The sequence below is a fragment of the Theropithecus gelada genome, chromosome 11, assembly GCF_003255815.1.
Source record: "Theropithecus gelada isolate Dixy chromosome 11, Tgel_1.0, whole genome shotgun sequence".
In the NCBI taxonomy this organism is placed as follows: Eukaryota; Metazoa; Chordata; class Mammalia; order Primates; family Cercopithecidae; genus Theropithecus; species Theropithecus gelada.
The window spans coordinates 23,845,995-23,864,047 of record NC_037679.1 but is presented as its reverse complement, the minus strand read 5'-3'; the positions used below and the strand labels follow the sequence as shown (position 1 = coordinate 23,864,047).

General features: G+C 42.5%; 1 protein-coding gene across 3 annotated transcripts in view; it reads right to left on the bottom strand.

Moving 5' to 3' along the window:
* TBC1D30 (TBC1 domain family member 30) overlaps nt 1-18,053 on the bottom strand; it is a 110,989-nt gene that overhangs the window by 13,073 nt on the left and 79,863 nt on the right. For all 3 annotated transcript variants that reach the window (XM_025402384.1, XM_025402386.1, XM_025402385.1), the window contains one exon: nt 910-1,022. In XM_025402384.1, the coding sequence (XP_025258169.1) occupies nt 910-1,022 (113 nt within the window). The remainder of the gene's footprint in view (nt 1-909; nt 1,023-18,053) is intronic.

Here is an 18,053-nt window from a genome sequence, read left to right as displayed (position 1 = left end):
TTTTTGTAATTTTTGTAGAGACAGAGTCTTGCTATGTTGCCCAGGCTGGTCTCGAATTCCTGGCCTTAAGTGATCCTCCTGCTTCAGCTTCCCAAAGTGCTGAGACACCACACCCAGCTTGGGTGGCCATTTTCTTATCAATTTCTAGGAATTTTATATATTAGCAATGTCCGTCCCTATTTTGTATAGTAAGTTAAAAATATCCTTCCACAGATATTTTTGAGTCTACTTACAGAGGTTTGGTTTTGTTCCATTTGGGTCATCTAGAAAATTATATTTAAAGTACTTATTTTTTTTTTTTTTTTCTTATTTTGAGTCAGTTATTAAGGCCTTCCCAATTCCAAAGAACTAAAGGAATTCTTCCACATTTTCTTATGCTAATTTTATGATTTGTTTCTATTTAACACATTCATCCATATGGAATTTATCCTGGCATCTAGTATGAGGTCTGACTCTCATTTTCTTTCCAAATTAGTTCCCATTAGCCCATCATCATTTACTAAATAGTGTAACTTTTCACCATTGATTCAATATGCTTATTTTTCATATGATAAACTCTTTATCAACTGTCAATTTTTGGTCTTCACAGTTTTTAAATCAGCTCATCTGTGTACTTGTATACAGGTTCCACACTATTTTAACTATTGAGATTTTTAATACTTGATATCATTAGGTAAGTTTTGGGGTTGCTAAACATCTCTTCAGTTTATGTTCCAAATTTCTCTGGAAAGTACACTTTTAAAAATCTCTCTTGAGTTTAAATCAAAACCATTTGGAAAGGGACATTCAGATTCTAAGCGTCAAATTACTTTAACATATCTCTGGGGCTTCATAAATATTAATTTACAATAACAAATTAAGATATTAAGTCTTCCATCATGAAAACAATGAGGAATTAAAAAATCTTACCCAGAAACTGAGGTGGGTTTAACTGTGGCTGGAAACGGTGTAATGTTGTAGGTGTATTTTTCCCTCAACTCTGCCAATTGTGGGAAAGGGAACGGAGCCATGGAATAAACAGTCTGAAAAACAAAAGCAAAAATGCCAAGTCTGAAACAGTAGCCTTCACCAACTCTTATCAATCCTGGAAAGACATTACAGTTTTACGAAGTCGAGTGTGAAGAGGCAGATACTGCTCCTTACACAGCAGGTGGAGATTACACTTCAACATCTGCTTTCAAGACAGACAAAAGATGATTAAACCCGACCCAGTGAGCTCTCAAATCAACCCAGCTGCAGCTGGGTATTCAACTGGTAAACAAGGGTGGGCAATCACGGGCAGTCTGATTTCCTTCTGTTGTTCGATAAATGGATTAATGCAGAAATCCACAGCTCCCTATGTCTTCTGTATCAAATACTCAAAAATGTTCTTCCTACGTAGTGCTTACCTTTAACAGCTCTGTTAGATGATTTTTAGACATTTAATGTCAGGTCAGCCTTCTAGATAAAATTAAGTCTAGTGGATGATCTTGTGATCAACTACAAGTTTTCTCCAAAGATACCACCTTTTTAAATGTCTGTGGATGAGTTCTAGGTGAAAATTGCTAGGTGTTATTTGAAAGGGGAAAAAAAAAAAAGACAAGAAAAAAGTGACAAGGTGTAAACCTTAGGCTGTTAAAACTCTATAAATAAAAATGCGGAAAAGCACCCATGCTTCCACCAGAATTTCAAAATTATGTATCATTCTATTAGCAACAGAAAAGTAATATTGTTCGCTTTCTTATTTTTATTAAAATTTAATAGCTCCAAACATGTTTCTTCAATCCTGGTACTTATTCACCAGAAAATATATATTAATCACATGTTCACTTCTCCTAGGAAGCTAAAGAAATAGCCTGATAATGTTTTCCTAGGAAAATATTTTAAAATGGTATTTTTTATTTTAGCAGGACTGTTTTTATGAAGGCTTAGAAGATGTCTAATTTGGCATGTAGCAAAAGGAAGGGTGTGAAAGGGGTTTGATTGTGATGCTTTTTCATTTTATAGCTCAGTGCCACCACTGTGACAGTCCCCTGCAATTTTATTCTAACAACCTGTACATCTTACTGTCCCCAGATGTCATAGTATCCCTTTATACTTTACTGTACCAGCCCAAGATTCCAAACAAATAGGTGTTGGCTGAAATTCCTTCTCTTCAATTCTCCATGCTTACTGTGCAAAGCTACAAGCTTATAAGGACTGCAAACATAATCTCTAAGCTGTCTTATCACAGACACTCCAGACTTGATTATACCCAAAAGGCTGAGGAGTACAGGTTTACTAACAATAAACCATGCCCCAAGAAAAGAAGCAGAAAGCATCTTGTGGCTCTCACTAGCCTTAAGTGTGAAATTAAACTACTTCCCCACTTCTCTGGGCCTCCTTTTCCTCATTTAAAAAATAAAGGGTGTGAAACTCAGGATCGTGGTTACCTCTGAGAGGAGATGGGGATAAGATCAGGGAGAAGTATATGAGGGTGTTTTCCTGTGGTTGTTAATTTTTATTTCTTAAATTGGATGGGGGGTATGTAGATATTATTGTACTATTCTTAATACATCTGTATGCCCAAAATACTTCATATAATTTTATTAATAATGTAGTCAGAAGCACTCTCATGTTCTTTGATCCCACAAAGGTATCCAACAGCTACCTCGCTGCCACTGCAGAATTCTTCCCCACTTGCTCTTACGATCATGTCTTAGCTCCACATACCCTTTTGAGGGAACGCAAGAGATGTGAAATCCTCTCCTCAGCAGCCAATCCAGAGCACAGCACCTTCCCTAGGGACTGGGTAGGAGCTGTACTACGCTAACTGTCTGACCATCACACACCAACTGCGATCCCACAGTTGGGCCAAGAATCAACTCTCATTCATGTAACTTTTTTTTCCTCTCTAACAGTTTAGAAATGTGTTCAGACATTTAAGAAACCCATGTCCTTTGGATTCGACTTTAAAAGATGAGATTTTTGATGCTAAGAATTTCAAAATTCCTTACAAGTGAAATAAGATTATCTTATTAAAGACAATAAGTAGGATGATGAGCTAAAGGTTCACCTGCGTTTCATTTTGCCAGTTTGTAACAAGCTATCAGTAAATTCCCTCATCCAGCCTTGTGAAGGAAGTTCATAAGAGGAACAGGGAAGTACATCCGCCCCCTACTGCACCCTGCCCTGCGCCAGGGCTGATGGTCTAGGTTCTGAGCAAGATCCCTCAGGGGCCACTCAGCTAAAGACACCTGACCAAAAAGAAAACTAGCTCCACTGCACTTTCATCCTCCACTTCAGGTCTTCCTTTCTCTGTCATTGACTTTTAGTTAGTCCTTCAAAGAAGAAATCAGTATCCCTGAAACAAAGTTGTCTATAGTAGTTCTTCCCAAATATTCACTCACTTACTTGAAGGTCTCACGTCTGAAGGCATTTTATCCCAGGAGCATAAGCATCCCTGGCACACTGACATAGCATTCAGGGTCTCCGAAACCTTTAGGCTTCCACCTTGGTAAGTCGGAAATTTGCAACAGATTCCAAGAAAGAGATTTGACTAATCATCTTAGAGCCAAAATATGGTACAGTAATATAATCATAGGGTTAGAAAGGAATTCAAATATATTAGTTCCACCTCCCTCCCAAGCAGAAGTCCCTTCCAGAGCATCTCCAACAGATGGTCACAAAGGCACAGCTTAAGCACTTTCAGTTACGGGCACACGCAGTTTTGCAGGACAGACGATTTCAATTTAATTAATCAAACATGATCCTTGTATTGAACAAGCATCCATACCCTTGTAATTTCCACCCCATCACTGACGGAAAAAAGTGAACAGAGTGGGTGCAAAGGAAAGTCCTGCCTCTCAGTACATGAGATCTCCCACCAGACAACAGGAAATCAATCACAAACACTTTGAGTTAGGCTTCCCAAGCACCTACAAACCCTAATAATAGCATCTTAACTAACTTTTTTCCACACTGCCCTCAAGGAATTTACAACAGGCATTGTCAAAAATCCTACTGATATCCAGGTACATTATTTAATCAGCATTCCTCCAGTTTCTTTAACCCTATCAATTTTAAAAAACCAAACAAACATGAAAATGACCATTGCTAATAAGAAAACAGTGATCTACAAGGGGGAAAACCCAGCATATGATTTTCAGTATGGCACTTAGAACTGAAAGAAAGGGAAAAGACTGAAAGGGGAGAATGCTGTCATCTCTTCAGCTCAAAAATAAAGACCTTACATTCAGCCCACATTTTTCGTCTGGTGCTATTTCGGGTTTGCTGACAGCACTAAATTAAAAAAAAATGAATATAGGAAAGAGAATGGCTTGAAATGACATTCACCATTTCTCTCCTGAACATTCTATGATGTCAAGGAAAACTAACAAGTCTATTTACTATCTGAACTACCAACATACACTTAAATAGACATTTATATTTAGGCACTGAAAAGACATTATATTTTGTAATTATTGATATGCTTTACAAGAAATATGAAAACATGAGTTGCACAAAATTAGGCTTAGTTCATCTTCACGCAGATGTTTTCCTCGACAGGAGGGATGCTACTGAAATGGAATCCCATCAATCAATCCACAGCCTACAATTCTCCCTCTAGGATTCTTCTGCTTTAAGCAGCGTCAAGAAGTGGTTCCTTCTCCTAATACCTAAGATTGGAAATTCCTAGAGGACAAAGATGGCATCTGACACATCTCATTCCTTCTGGCAACGTTTAAACTGTAAGTGAAATGAGAAGTTGCCTTATTCTTCTAAAGAGGATTTCAGCTTTTAGAAAGACATCTTTTGAATAGGTGGAAGCAGTGTGTTGGGTGGTGAGGAAAAGCATTCGGCTAGGAGTCGGCGACCTGGGGGCAGTCTTGGGTCTGACACTAGACAACCTGAGAAACCGACAAGTTGCTGACACTCCAACTCATAGTTTCCTCTCTCTAACGTGACAGAATTAGTTTAATTGATCTTTAAGTTTCTTTTAAGCCAGTGTTTCTCTAAGTGTTTTCTGAAAACCACCTGTATCAGAGCCACCCACGGGCCAAATATCTGCATTTTCATACACTCCTGGGATGTTTCTTACACAGTCCAGTTTGAAAACCACAGCCTCAAGATCTAACGTTCCATGATTCTGTGTATTCACTGAGTAACCAGTTGTATTCTTCGCACTAAGCTAGATGTTGCTGAAGCCCCTAACATTAAGGAACTTGCTACTTACAGGAAAAAAAAATTAATATACTTGAAAAAGAGAGCAGGTGCAGTAGTTCATGCCTGTAATCCCAACACTTTGGGAGGCCAAGGCAGGCCTCGCCTGAGGCCCAGGACTTCAAGACCAGCCTGGGAAACATGGCAAAACTCCATCTCTAAAATACATTTTAAAAAATTAGCCAAGCATGGTGGCATGCACCTGTAGTCCCAGCTACTTGCAGGGCTGAGGAGTGAGGACTGCTTGAGCCCAAGAGTTCAAAACCAGCCTGGGCAACATGGTGAAACCCCATCTCTACAAAAAATTTAAAAATTAGCCCAGCCTGGTGGCACATGCCTGTAGACCCAGTTACTTGGGGGGCTGAGGTGGGAGAATCGCTTGGGCCCAGGAAGTCAAGACTACAGTGAGTCATGCTCATACCACTGCACTCTAGTCTGTGTGACAAAGTGAGACCATGTTTGAAAAAAAAAAAAAAAAGAATATTCTGTACTGGAGGAGTACAGAAGAGCCATCATCCATGAGTTCCGAGATAACAGGGGCCGTGGGAATGGGAGAGAGAAGAGATTGAGTGGCATGTGGCATCCAGGATCCAGGTGGGCAAATAGGATTTTCACAGATGCAGCATCAGAGGGACCACAAGCCCTGTCACAGGAATGAGCAATGGCCTACAGAGGCCTGGGTGGGAACAGAGCTATGACCAGTGCCATAGAGTCTGTGAAATAGCAGGAACACCTTTGGATAGGTCGGAGACGGGGCAGTCCAAGTACACCTCTAAAGCAACCTATCTGAAAACAAGCCCATCCTCCTCCCCTCAGAAACTTGCCCTCTTCCTTCTAAGCCAGAAGATTATGGGTTGCCCTCTCTCTCCCATTACTTTTTCTTTCACCCCTGTATCCCTTTTCCATGGCCAAGTCCAGTCAATTTCACTTTGTAAGTGCTGTTTCTGTTCCAGTCTGTTTCCACTCTTCACTGCCTCCTCGCAGGCCTTCCTGCTGTCAGACTTGTCCCTTTGAAATCCATCCTTCACAGAGCTGCCCGTGGAGTTGACTTAAAACAAAACTCAAACATTTTCCTCCTCTCCTTAAAATCTTTCAGGTCCACAGCTCTTCTATTTCCCCTTTCCAAAGGGTCCACAGAAGCCCTAGAACTCCAGCAAGTACAATCTCTCAATCACTGACCTGAAACATCAAGTCCAAGCGCCTTACCAGGCATTGTGGTCTTCCATGAGCCAGTCCCTGAATTCCAGCCTTCTGACAGTCCCCCTCACACTTATGCAGTATGTTATCAATAGTCCTTCACACATGCTTCTCTCTCAAACACGAACTGACTCTCCACTCTGCACAAGAGCCTTCAACACACACACACACAAACACACACACAACCACCCTTGCATATATGTGCACCCCTACACACACACACACACACACACACACACACACGCCCACACACGCGCATAGCCTAGTCAACTCCTATTCTCCTGTAAAGGTAAAACCAGACATGAATTCCCTCAAGAAAGGCTTTCCTAACTTCCTCTCCTCCAACTCACTCCATCCCTGCCCCCTAGGCTAGATGAGGTCTTCTCTCTTCTTCAGCCCTCAGCCCCTCTGCAAACCTCCCTCGGTGCACTCCCCACACTGTGCTCTAGGAGACTATAGGCTCCCGAAGACATAGCCCATGCTTTCTTCTGTGTCCCTGCACCTGGCACATTACCTGACATTTAGAGGTGCTCGATAAATATTTGAAGAAGTTAGTACAGAGCATAGAAAATCAGGCTGAAGCATTTTATTTACTGTAGTTAGTAATAAGGAAGTGCTGAAGGACTTAGTGTAGAGCAAGGAAATGACCAAAGCAGTAAGCATGGATCATTACTCTGGTAGCAAAATGCTGGGCCCCTATTCAAGGCCCTAGCTCCCACATGACATTTCTAGCCACACCCTGGGCCAAAATGGAACCCGCTGCCTTAAAGGGAAGGACCCAGCACTGGTAGGATTCATCACCTGCTGACTAAAGACCCTGAGTAACAACCAGCAATATCCAGGGAATATGCCATGGGCCCTGAGCTCTGAGACATGCTGGCTTCAGGGGAGACCCAGCATATTCTCAGCTGTAGTGGCTATGGTAAAAGATTCATTCCATATTAGAGCAGAGGGAATCTAGAAAGACAGCCATCATCTACAAGTTGGGTTTGATTCAACATTGACTGAAAAACAAAAGGCAGAAAACTAACCATGGATTCTCAATAAATGTTTGCTTAATAAATTAATAAGTTTGGTGGAAATAGAGGGGCAGGCAAGATGGCAGATGAAAGCCTACACCATTCATGCCCCCTGCTGCAACACCAAATTTTAACAACTATCTGTACACAGAGAAGCACCATAACAAGAACCAAAAATTAGGTGAATAATCACAATATCTGATTTGAACTCCATATCGTGGAAAGAGGCACTGAGGAGGGGAGGAGAGACAGTCTTGAATCATGGACGCCACCCCTCCCCAATACCCCTGGCAGTGGCCATAAGACATGGACAAAGAGTCTGTTCACTTGGGGATAAGACAGTGCAGTGACTGGAGGACTTTACACTGAACTCAGTGCTGCTCTGTCACAGTGGAGAGCAAAGTTGTGCTGGGCTCAGCCAGCATTCACACTCAGAGGGAGCATTTGAACCAGACCTAGCCAGCAGGGAATTGCCCATCTCAGCTGTTGAACTCAATTTCCTCAGCAAGCCTCGCCATCGCAGGCCAAAGTGCTCTGGGATCCCAGGTAAACCTGAACAGCAGTCTGGGACACAAGGACTGCAATTCCTAGGCAACTCCTAGTGCTAGGCTGGGCTTAGAGCCAGTGAACTAGGGTGGCACATGACCTAGGGAGACACAAGCTGGTGTGGCTATGGGAGGACTTGCGCCATCCCTCCCCCAATGCCAGGCAGTGCAGCTCATAGCAATGAAAGTGACTCCTTCCTTCGGCTTAAGGAGAGGAGAATAAAGAGTAAAGAGGACTTTGTCTTGTATCTTGGATAGCAGCTCAGACACAGCAGGATAGGGTACCAGGCAGTCATGAGGCCCCTATTCCAGGCCCTAGCTCCCAGATGACATTTCTAGCCACACCCTGGGCCAAAAGAGAACCCATTGCCTTAAAGGGAAGGACTCAACACTTGCAGGATTCATCACCTGCTGACTAAAGAGTCCTTGGATCCTGAATAACAACCAGCCATATCCAGGGAGTATGCCATGGGCCCTGAGCTCTGAGACATGCTGGTTTCAGGGGAGACCCAGCATATTCCCAGCTGTGGTGGCTATGGTGAAAAACTCATTCTGTTTGAGAAAAGCAGAGGGAAAGGTAAAGGGGACTTTGTCTTGCACCCTAGATACCAGCTCAGCCACAGTGGGGTAGAGCAACAAGCAGGCTCTTGGGGTCTGAGTCCAGGCCCAGGCTCTTGGACAGCATTTCTGGACCTGCTCTGGGGCAGGGGGGGGCCCACTGCCCTGAAGGGTGAATCCCGGGCCTGGCAGCATTCACCATAAGCTGATGGAAGAGCCCTTGGGCTTTAAGCAAACATTGGTGGTGGCCCAGCAGAACTCCTTATGGACCAGTGGTGGTGGTGGCCACAGGTAGAAGCTCTTCTGCCTGTGGTATGGGGAGGGAAGAGCAGGAAGAACTTTGCATTGTAGTTTCAGTGTCAGCTTAGATGCAGTAGAATAGAATATCAGGTAAATTGCTAAGGTTTTTAACTCCAATCCCTGGCTCCCAGAAAAAAACTCTAGACACACGTGGGGCCTAGGGGGAACTCACTGTCCTGAAGGGAAGGGCCTTGGGCAAGGCCCAATGCTGAGCTAACTTCAGGTCTGACCCAGCACGGTCCCAGTGGTAGTGGCCACAGGGGTGTTTGCATCACCACACCCCCAGTTCCAGAGGGCTCATCACAGAAAAAGAAACTCCACATGTTTCAGAGAAATTAAAGGAAAAGAATAAGAGTCTCTGCCTGGTAATCCAGAGAATTCTTCCAGATCTTCTCAAAGACCACCAAGGTGGTACCTCTACAAGTCTGCAAAAACCACAGCATTACTGGGCTTGGGGCCCAAGTCCCTTCTAATACCTAGTGATAATTTGGATATTTTTGTCACTCAAATCTCATGTTGAATTGTAATCTCCAGTGTTGGAGGTGGGGCCTGGTGGGAGGTGTCTGCATCCCTCATGAATGGCTTGGGCCATTCCCTTGGTGATAAGTGAGCTCTTGCTCTGAGTTCACATAAGACCTGGTTATTTAAAAGTGTGTGGCACCACCCACCATCTAACTCTCTCTCTTTCTCCTGCTCTGGCCATGTGACATGTCTGTTCCCTCTTTACCTTTTGCCATGATTAAAAGCTCCCTGTGCCTCCGCAGAAGCCAAGCAGATGCCAGGGTCATGCTGCTTATACAGCCTGCATGAACCAATTAAACCTCTTTTCTTTATAAATTATCCATTCTCAAGTATTTCTCTGTAGCAATGCAAGACTGTCCTAACACCTGGAAAGCGTTCCCAAGAAAGATAGGCACAAACAAGCTCAGATTGTGAAGACCATAACACCTAACTCTTCAATGTCCAGACACAAGAGAACATCTACAAGCATCAACACCATCCAGGAAAACATGACCTCACCAAATGAACTAAATAAAGCCCCAGGGACCAATCCTGGAGAAACAGAGATATGTGACCTTTCAGACAGAGAATTCAAAAGAAATTCAAGATAATACAGAGAAGGAATTCAGAATTCTATCATAAAAATTTAATAAAAAGAGTGAAATAGTTAAGCAGAAATTATGGACTTGAAAAATGCAATCAACACTCTGAACAATGCATCAGAGTCTCTTAATAGCAGAATTGATCAAGTAGAATAATTAGTGAGCTTGAAGACAGGTTATATGAAAATACACAGAGGAGACAAAAGAAAAAAGAATAAAAAATAATGAAGCATGTCTACAGAATCTAGAAAATAGCCTCAAAAGGGCAAATCTAAGAGCTATTGGCCTTAAAGTGGAGACAGAGAAAGAGATAGGGATAGGAAGCTTATTCAAAGAGATAATATCAAAGAACTTCCCAAACCAAGAGGATTACATCAACAGTCAAGTACAAGGTTATAGAATACCAACAGATTTAACCCAAAGAAGACTCCCGCAAGGCATTTTACAATCAAACTCTCAAAGGTCAAGGGTAAGGAAATGATCCTAAAAGCAGCAAGCGAAAAAAAAAATGAATAACATACAATGGAGCTCCAATATGTCTTGCAACAGACTTCTCAGTGGAAACCTTACAGGCCAGGAGAGAGTGGCATAACCAGGAGAGAGTGGCATGACACATTTAAACTGCCAAAAGAAAAAAAAAAACTTCTACCCTAGAATAGTAAGTCTATCTAGCGAAAATATCCTTTAAGCATAAAGGAAGAATAGAGACCTTCCCAGACAAACAAAAGCTGAGGGATTTCATCAACACTAGATCTGTTCTATAAGAAATGCTGGCCGGGCGCGGTGGCTCAAGCCTGTAATCCCAGCACTTTGGGAGGCCGAGACGGGCGGATCACGAGGTCAGGAGATCGAGACCATCCTGGCTAACATGGTGAAACCCCGTCTCTACTAAAAAATACAAAAAAACTAGCCGGGCGCGGTGGCGGGCGCCTGTAGTCCCAGCTACTCGGAAGGCTGAGGCAGGAGAATGGCGTGAACCCGGGAGGCGGAGCTTGCAGTGAGCAGAGATCCGGCCACTGCACTCCAGCCTGGGCGGCAGAGCGAGACTCCGTCTCAAAAAAAAAAAAAAAAAAAAAAAGAAATGCTAAAGAGAGTTCTTCAATCTGCAAGAAAAGGATGTTAATGAGCAAGAAGAAAGCATGTGAGGGTAAAAAACTCACTGATAATAGGAAGCACACAGAAAAACACAAATTTAGGATAACACTGTAATTGTGATGTATAAACTTCTCTTGACTTAAGTACAAAGACTAAATGATGGTCGGGCACGGTGGCTCATGTCTGTAATCCCAGGACTTTGGGAAGCCAAGGCGGGTGGATCACGAGGTCAGGAGAACGAGACCATCCTGGCTAACACAGTGAAACCCCATCTCTACTAAAAATACAAAAAAATTAGTCGGGCATGGTGGCAGATGCCTGTAGTCCCAGCTACTCGCGAGGCTGAGGCAGGAGAATGGCTTGAACCTGGGAGACGGAGCTTGCAGTACGCTGAGATCACGCCACTGCACTCCAGACTGGGCAACAAAGCAAGACTCGGTCTCAAAAAAAAAAAGAAAGACTAAATGATGAACCAATAAATAATAACTAGAGCAACTTTTTAAGACATAGTACATAAAGAGAAACAACAAAGAGTTAAAAAGCAGAAGGTCAAAGTTAAAGTATGGAGTTTTTATTAGTTTTCTTTTTGCACGTTTGTTTATGCAACCAGTGTTACGTTGTCATCAGTTTAAAATAATAGGCTTAAGATAGTATGTGCCAGTGTCATGGTAACCTCAAATCAAAAAACATACAATACACAAAAAATAAAAAGCAAGAAATTAAAGCACACCACCAGAGAAAAATCATCTTCACAAAAAAGGAACAGGAAGGAAGGAAAGAAGAAAGAGAAGCCCACAAAACAACCAGAAAACAAATAACAAAATGGCAGGAGTAAGGCTTTACTTATCAATAACACTGAATGTAAATGCACTAAACTCTCCAATCAAAAGACACAGAGTGGCTGAACGGATGAAAAAACAGGACCCAATGATCTGTTTCCCACAAGAAACACACTTCACCTGTAAAGATACACATAGACTTGGGTAGCTGGCAAGATGGCTGAATAGAAACAGCTCTGGTCTGCATCTCCCAGTGAGATCAATGAAGAAGGTTGGTGATTTCTGCATTTCCAACTGAGATAGCTAGTTCATCTCACTAAGACTGGTTAGACAATGGGTACAGCACACAGAGGGTGAGCTGAAGCAGGGTGGGGCATCGCCTCACCCAGGAAGTGCAAGGGGTCGGGAAACTTCCTCCCCTAGCAAAGGGAAGGCTTGAGGGACTGTGCCATCAGGAATGATGCATTCAGGCCCAGATACCATGCTTTTCCCATGGTCTTTGCAACCCACAGACCAAGAGATTCCCTCAGGTGCCTACACCACCAGGGCCCTGGGTTTCAACCACAAAACTGGGTAGCCATTTGGGCAGACACCAAGTTAGCTGCAGGAGTTTTTTTTCATACCCCAGTGGTGCCTGGAACATCAGCAAGACAGAACCATTCACTCCTCTGGAAAGGGGGCTGAAGCCAGGGAGCCAAGTGGTCTAGCTCAGCGGATCCCACCCCCATGGAGCCCAGCAAGCTAAGATCCGCTGGCTTGAAATTCTCGCTGCCCGCACAGCAGTCTGAAGTCAACCTGGGACGCTCAAGCTTGGTGGGGGTAGGGACGTCCACCATTACTGAGGCTTGAGTAGGTGGTTTTCCCCTCACAGTGTAAACAAAGCAGCCAGGAAGTTCAAACTGGGAGGAGCCCACCACCAGCCTGCCTCTCTACATTCCTTCTCTCTGGGCAGCGTATCTCTGAAAGAAAGGCAGCAGCCCCAGTCAGCGGCTTGTAGATAAAACTCCCATCTCCCTGGGACAGAGCACCTGGGGGAAGGAGCAACTGTGGGTGCAACTTCAGCAGACTTAAATGTTCCTGCCTGTTGGCTCTGAAGAGAGCGTGAGATACCCCAGCACAGCACTCGAGCTCTGCTTAGGGACAGACTGCCTCCTCAAGTGGGTCCCTGACTCCTGTGCCTCCTGACTGGGAGACAGCTCCCAGCAGGGGTCGACAGACACCTCATACAGGAGAGCTCCGGCTGGCATCTGGCAGGTGCCCCTCTGGGACAAAGCTTCCAGAGGAAGGAACAGGCAGCAATCTTTGCTGTTCTACAGCCTTCACTGGTGATACCCAGGAAAACGGGGTCTGGAGTGGACCTTCAACAAATTCCAGCAGACCTGCAGCAGAGACGCTAACTATTAGAAAACTAACAACTAACTGTTAGAAAACAATAGCATCAACATCAACAAAAAGGATGTCCACACAAAAACGCCAGCCGAAGGTCACCGACATCAAAGACCAAAGGCAGATAAATCCATGAAAACGAGGAAAAACCAGTGCAAAAAGACTGAAAATACCAAAAACCAGAATGCCTCTTTTCCTCCAAAGGATCACAACTCTTCGCCAGCAAGGGAACAAAACTAGACAGAGAATGAGTTTGACGAATTGACAGAAGTAGGCTTCAGAAGGAGTGTAATAACAAACTCCTTTGAGTTAAAGAACCATGAAGCTAAGAACCTTGAAGAAACGTTGGAGGAATTGCTCACTAGAATAACCAGTTTAGAGAAGAACAAAAAGGACCTGATGGAGTTGAAAAACACAGCACAAGAACTTTGTGAGGCATACACAAGTGTCAATAGCCAAACTGATCAAGTGGAAGAAAGGATATCAGAGATTAAATAAAGCGTGAAGACAAGATTAGAGAAAAAAGAATGAAAAGGAACAAACAAAGCCTCCAAGAAATATGGGACTATGTGAAAAGACCAAACCTACATTTGATTGGTGTACATGAAAGTGACGGGAAGAACGGAAGTGAGTTGCAAAACACTCTTCAGGATATTATCTAGGAAAACTTCCCCAATCTAGCAAGACAGGCCAACATTCAAATTCAGGAAATCAGAGAACACCACAAAGACACTCCTCAAGAAGAGCAACCCCAAGACACATAATCGTCAGATTCACCAAAGTTGAAATGAAGGAAAAAATGTTAAGGGCAGCCAAAGAAAGGTTGGGTTACCCACAAAGGGAAGCCCATCAGACTAACAGTGGATCTCTCTGCAGAAACCCTACAAGCCAGAAGAGAGTGAGGGCCAATATTCAATATTCTTAAAGAAAAGAATATTCAACCCAGAATCTCATATCCAGCCAAACTAAGTTTCATAAGCAAACGAGAAACAAAATCCTACACAAGCAAATGCTGAGAGATTTTGTTACTACCAGGCCTGCCTTACAAGAGCTCCTTAAGGAAGCACTAAATATGGAAAGGAAAAACTGGTACCAGCCACTGTAAAAACATACCAAATTGTAAAGACCATCAACACTATGAAGAAACTGCATCACCTAACGAGCAACATAACCAGCTAGCATCATAATGATCAAATTCACACATAACAATATTAACCTTAAATGTAAATGGGCTAGGCCAGGCCTAGTGGCTCATGCCTGTAATCCCAGCACTTTGGGAGGCCAAGGCAGGCAGATCACGAGGTCAGGAGTTCGAGACTGGCCTGACCAACATGGTGAAACCCCATCTCTACTAAAAAGATAAACATTAACTGGGCATGGTGGCACGCACCTGTAGTCCCAGCTACTCAGGAGGCTGAGGCAGGAGAACTGCTTGAACCCAGGGGGCAGAGGTTGCAGTGAGCCAAAATTATGCCACTGCACTCCAGACTGGGCAATACAGCGAGATTCCATCTCAAAAAAAAAAAAAAATAGTAAATGGGCTAAATGCCCCAATTAAAAGACACAGACTGACAAACTGGATAAAGAGTCAAGACCCATTGGTTTGCTATATTCAGAAGACCCATCTCACGTGCAAAGAGTCATACAGGCTCAAAATAAAGGGATGGAGGGAGATTTACCACGCAAATGGGACATTGGCCTGAAATTTTCTTTTTTTGTTGTATCTCTGCCAGGTTTTGGTATGAGGATGATGCTGGCCTCATAAAATGAGGATCAGAGTGGAACTGAAGGAGATAGAGACATGAAAAACCCTTCAAAAAAATCAATGAAACCAGGAGGTGGTTTTTTGAAAAGATCAACAAAATAGACAGACTGCTAGCCAGATTAATAAGGAAGAAAAGAGAGAAGAATCAATTAGACACAATAAAAAATGATAAAGGGAATATCACCACTGATCCCACAGAAATACAAACGACCATCAGGGAATATTATAAACACCTCCATGCAAATAAACTAGAAAATCTAGAAGAAATGGATAAATTCCTAGACACATACACCCTAAGTATAAACCAGGAAGACATCGAATCCCTGAATAGACCAATAACAAGTTGCAAAATTGAGGCAGTAATAGCCTACCAACCAAAAAAAGTCCAGGACCAGACGGATTAACAGCTGAATTCTACCAGAGGTACAAAGAGAAGCTGGTACCATTCCTTCTGAAACTATTCCAAATAATAGAAAAAGAGGGACTCCTCCCTAACTCATTTTATGAGGCCAGCATCATCCTCATACCAAAACCTGGCAGAGACACAAGAAAAAAAAAGAAAATTTCAGGTCAATATCCCTGATGAACATCGATGCAAAAATCCTCAATAAAATACTGGCAAACCAAATCCAGCAGCACATCCAAAAGCTTACCCACCACAATCAAGTTGGTTTCATCCCTGGGATGCAAGGCTGGTTCAACATACACAAATCAATAAACGTAATCCATCACATAAACAGAACCAATGACAAAAACCACATGATTATCTCAACAGTTGCAGAAAAGGCCTTCGATAAAATTCAACACCGCTTCATGCTAAAAACACTCAATAAACTAGGTATTGATGGAACATATCTCAAAATAATAATAGCTATTTATGACAAACCCACAGCCAATATCATACTGAATGGGCGAAAGCTGGGAGCAGCATTCCCTTTGAAAACTGGCACAAGATAAGGATGCCCTCTCTCACCACTCCTATTCAAGATAGTATTAGAAGTTCTGGCCAGGGCAATCAGGCAGGAGAAAGAAGTAAGGGTATTCAAGTTGGAAGAGAGGAAGTCAAATTGTCTGTTTGCAGATGACATGATTGCATATTTAGAAAACCCCATCGTCTCAGCCCAAAATCTCCTTAAGCTGATAAGCAACTTCAACAAAGTGTCAGGATACAAAATCAATGTGCAAAAATCACAAGCATTCTTATACACCAATAATAGACAAACAGAGAGTCAAATCATGAACGAACTCCCATTCACAATGGCTACAAAGAGAATACAACTTACAAGGGATGTGAAGGACCTCTTCAAGGAGAACTACAAATCACTGCTCAAAGAAATAAGACAGGACACAAACAAATGGAAAAACACTCCATGCTCATGGATAGGAAGACTCAATATCGTGAAAATGGCCATACTGCCCAAAGTAATTTATAGATTCAATGCTATCCCCATCAAGTTATCATTGACTTTCTTCACAGAATTAGGAAAAACTACTTTAAATCTCATATGGAACCAAAAAAGAGCCTATATAGCCAAGACAATCCCAAGAAAAAAGAACAAGCTTGAGACATCACACTACCTAACTTCAAACTATACTATAAGGCTACAGTAACCAAAACAGCATGGTATTGGTACCAAAACAAATATATAAACCAATGGAACAGAGCAGAGGCCTCAGAAATAATGCTACACATCTACAACCATCTGATCTTTGACAAACCTGACACAAACAAGCAATGAGGAAAGGATTCCCTATTTATAAATGGTGTTGGGAAAACTGGCTAGTCATATGCAGAAAACTGAAACTGGATTCCTTCCTTACACCTTACACAAAAATTAACTCAAGGTGGATTAAAGACTTAAACATAAGACCTAAAACCATAAAAACCCTAGAAGAAAATCTAGGTGATACCATTCATGACATAGACATGGGCAAAGACTTCATGACTAAAACACCAAAAACCATGGCCACAAAAGCCAAAATAGACAAACGGGATCTAATTAAACTAAAGAACTTCTGCACAGCAAAAGAACCTATCATTAGAGTGAACAGGCAACCTATAGAATAGCAGAAAACTTTTTTCCATCTGACAAAGGGCTAATATCCAGAATCTACAAGGAACTTAAACAAATTTACAAGAAAAACACAAACAACCCCATCAAAAAGTGGACAAAGGATATGAACAGACACTTCTCAAAAGAAGACATTTATGCAGCCAACAAACATATGAAAGCAAGCTCATTATCACTGGTCATTAGAGAAATGCAAATCAAAACCACAATGAGATACCATCTCACACCAGTTAGAATGGCAATCATTAAAAAGTCAGGAAACAACAGATACTGGAGAGGATGTGGAGAAATAGGAACACTTTTACATTGTTGGTGGGAGTGTAAATTAGTTCAACCATTGTGGGAAGACAGTGTGGCGATTCCTCAAGGATCTAGAACCAGAAATACAATTTGACCCAGCAATCCCATTACTGGGTATATACCCAAAGGATTATAAATCATTCTACCATAAAGACACATGCACACATATGTTTACTGCAGCACTATTCACAAGAGCAAAGACTTGGAATCAACCCAAATGCCCATCAATGACAGACTTGATAAAGAAAATGTGGCACATATACACCCTGAAATACTATGCAGCCATAAAAAAAGGATGAGCTCATGTCCTTTGCAGGGACATGGATGAAGCTGGAAACCATCATTCTCAGCAAACTAATACAGGAACAGAAAACCACACCCCGCAGGTTCTCACTTAAAAGTGGGAGCTGAACAATGAGAACGCATGGACACAGGGAGGGAGGGGAACATCACATACTGGGACCTGTCACAGGGTATGGGGCTAGGGGAGGGATAGTATTAAGAGAAATACCTAATGTCGATGAGAGGTTGATGGGGGCAACAAACCACCATGGCGCGTATATACCTATGTAACAAACCTGCACATTCTGTACATGTATCCCAGAACTTAAAGTATAACAAAGAAAAAAAAAGATACACATAGACTGAAAATGAAGGGATGGAAAAAGTTATTCCACGCCAATGGAAAGCAAAAAAGGAGCAGGAGTAGCTGTACTTCTATCAGAAAAAAATAGATTTCAAAACAAAAAATAA